Raw genomic sequence first — 2262 nt, 5'->3', positions numbered from 1 at the left:
ACAATTTTGACACCAAATCAGGAACTATATGTAAAATGCAAATAAGAGTAAAAAATTTAAATATTTAATTTTTTTTTGCTTATACCAGTCTGCACTGGACTGTTTTCACTGAATGTTGAATATATTACGTTATTTTGTGTATTTTAATATATCCATTAGTTACAGGTGAATTCACAACAGACATTACAACTTATTTAATGCAGAATAATTAAATCTAACTTAAGTTTTATTGCTTATTATTACAATAACAAATTATGTACATCCGATGTTTGAGCTTATATATATTTTTTTTTAAGATATAGTTCACCAAGCTGCTGAGGAATGTCGGAAAACAAAACTACGGTCATTCGAGGGTGCCAGCAACATTGCAAGGAAATGTAATTTGAGTCATTATTTTGGCTAAAAAAGTCCAACGTGGTTGAGGCTGAATGTAACATGCACAAAACAGCTAAGTACGCTCTGCAATTTGGCGTTTTCAATTTGTAAATTCGTGTATTTCAAAATTACAAACGTACTTACTAAGTATTTAAGTTTTTTGGTGTAATCATAATAATTTATTTGTAAAACCAATTTACACGTCAATAATACATAATTATTAATTAGTAATTAACTACAATACAATATAAATGTATGATAATTAGAAGTTACAAATTTATTTTCACGCTGGACGTATCATGACTTATATGCTATGAATTCATTATAGCTATAAAATGACTACTGGATAAGCCACTGCTTTAGGCGGAATTTAAAGCTGCTCAAGCTTGGAGCATCTATAATGTTTTTCGGCAACTTATTGTAGACGGTGGGACCCATGACATGAGTGAGTTTAGATGACTTGGTCAACTTCCGGCTTACACCCATAATCTTATCGGCGTTTCGCGTTCCGTAAGAGTTTAACATTCCGAATGTTTTAAATGACGCCAGATTAGCTCTCATGTATATAGCCACGTGCAGGATGACTATTGCTGGCAGTGTTAATATACCTAGCCTGATAAAAAGCGGTTTCGCGTGGGTAAGGCACATAGGTACTAAAAAAATTGATCACCATGTGGCACCCCCAACAGCAAGTCTCGGCGCACGCGACCCGCTTCGCATTCATGAGCGGCCAATTGCAATTGAAAGAGTTGTCGACGCCATTTGCATTGCCGATATTTTACGCGAATTCTTTGGTACACCCTTCAGAGTTCTTAAGGAAATATAAATAATAATAATCGAGAAATAATTAATGAATCTACGGTTGTACTCACGTTATTATATCGCTATTGCCCATTGCTGAGACCCATTGTTAGCCAGATAGACTCACCCACCTACAAGGCGTCCCGCTTCTTGTCGAGTCTCCTGCAACCTCTAACTGGTAATACGTTCAGCTTCGTACGAGACTCTACGCATTTTGTGCATTTACTTGAGGGAGTTATGTTGCAGGAAGATGAGGTAATGGTGAGCTTTGATGTAACCTCCTTATTTACTAATGTACCGGTAGCGGAAACTATAGAGTTGATAAGACGAATGGCCAACCGCGACGACTCTCTCACCGGGTACATGAAGTTGATAGAGTTTTGCCTCACTAGTGGATATTTTGTGTGGCGGGGTGAATACTACTTGCAAATAGAAGGAGTTGCAATGGGTTCTCCGATAGCTCCAGTGGTGGCTAACCTTTTTATGGAACATTTTGAGCAGAGAGCGTTGGAGAGCTGCCCACACAAATCCAGGCTATGGTGGCGATATGTCGACGACGTACGTGTTTGCTGTAGTGACGAGCAGAGATCTTGCTTGTTACTTGCCCACCTGAATGCGCAGGTTCACTATAGAGAAAGAGTGTAAGGGTGCTCTACCTTTTCTGGATGTCTTGGTGCAGCGGAAAGAACGTGACCTTTTGACTCATAAGGTGTATAGAAAGGCTACACACACCGATAGGTACCTGCAAGCTGACTCGCACCATCACCCTGCGCATTTGTCATCGGTGCCACGCGCTCTCATCAACAGGGCTTTACGGCTCTGTGACCCGCAGTACGTGCAAGGCGAGCTGCGAAGGCCTTACGGCAGGTGTTAGAGAAGAATGGGTACAGTTGGAGACAGAGTCAGCGGGCGGCAAGTGCGAGCACGTTTCGGAGAACACATACGGTCGAGAGAGCGCCTGCTTTCTTGCCTTTCATTAACACTTTCGCTACCAAGAACCCGACTGTCGGGTACACCGCTCGTAGAAGCGTAGCCGATTACATGGGTTTCCCCGTATGTAGCGAAAATGTCGTAGCGCCGCGTAGA

General features: G+C 41.2%; 1 protein-coding gene across 1 annotated transcript; it reads left to right on the top strand.

The window, feature by feature from the left end:
• Positions 1–1046: 1046 nt before the first annotated feature.
• On the top strand, positions 1047–2050 carry LOC125226948. The gene is made up of 3 exons (XM_048131131.1): positions 1047–1169; positions 1423–1734; positions 1856–2050. The coding sequence occupies exons 1-3, from the start codon at positions 1047–1049 to the stop codon at positions 2048–2050; spliced, it is 630 nt and encodes a 209-aa protein (XP_047987088.1).
• The last annotated feature ends 212 nt before the right edge of the window (positions 2051–2262 follow it).

Source organism: Leguminivora glycinivorella, chromosome 6 (genome assembly GCF_023078275.1).
Source record: "Leguminivora glycinivorella isolate SPB_JAAS2020 chromosome 6, LegGlyc_1.1, whole genome shotgun sequence".
In the NCBI taxonomy this organism is placed as follows: domain Eukaryota; kingdom Metazoa; phylum Arthropoda; class Insecta; order Lepidoptera; family Tortricidae; genus Leguminivora; species Leguminivora glycinivorella.
Note: the sequence above shows the minus strand (reverse complement) of the source record. Positions and strands in the feature narration are given on the sequence as shown.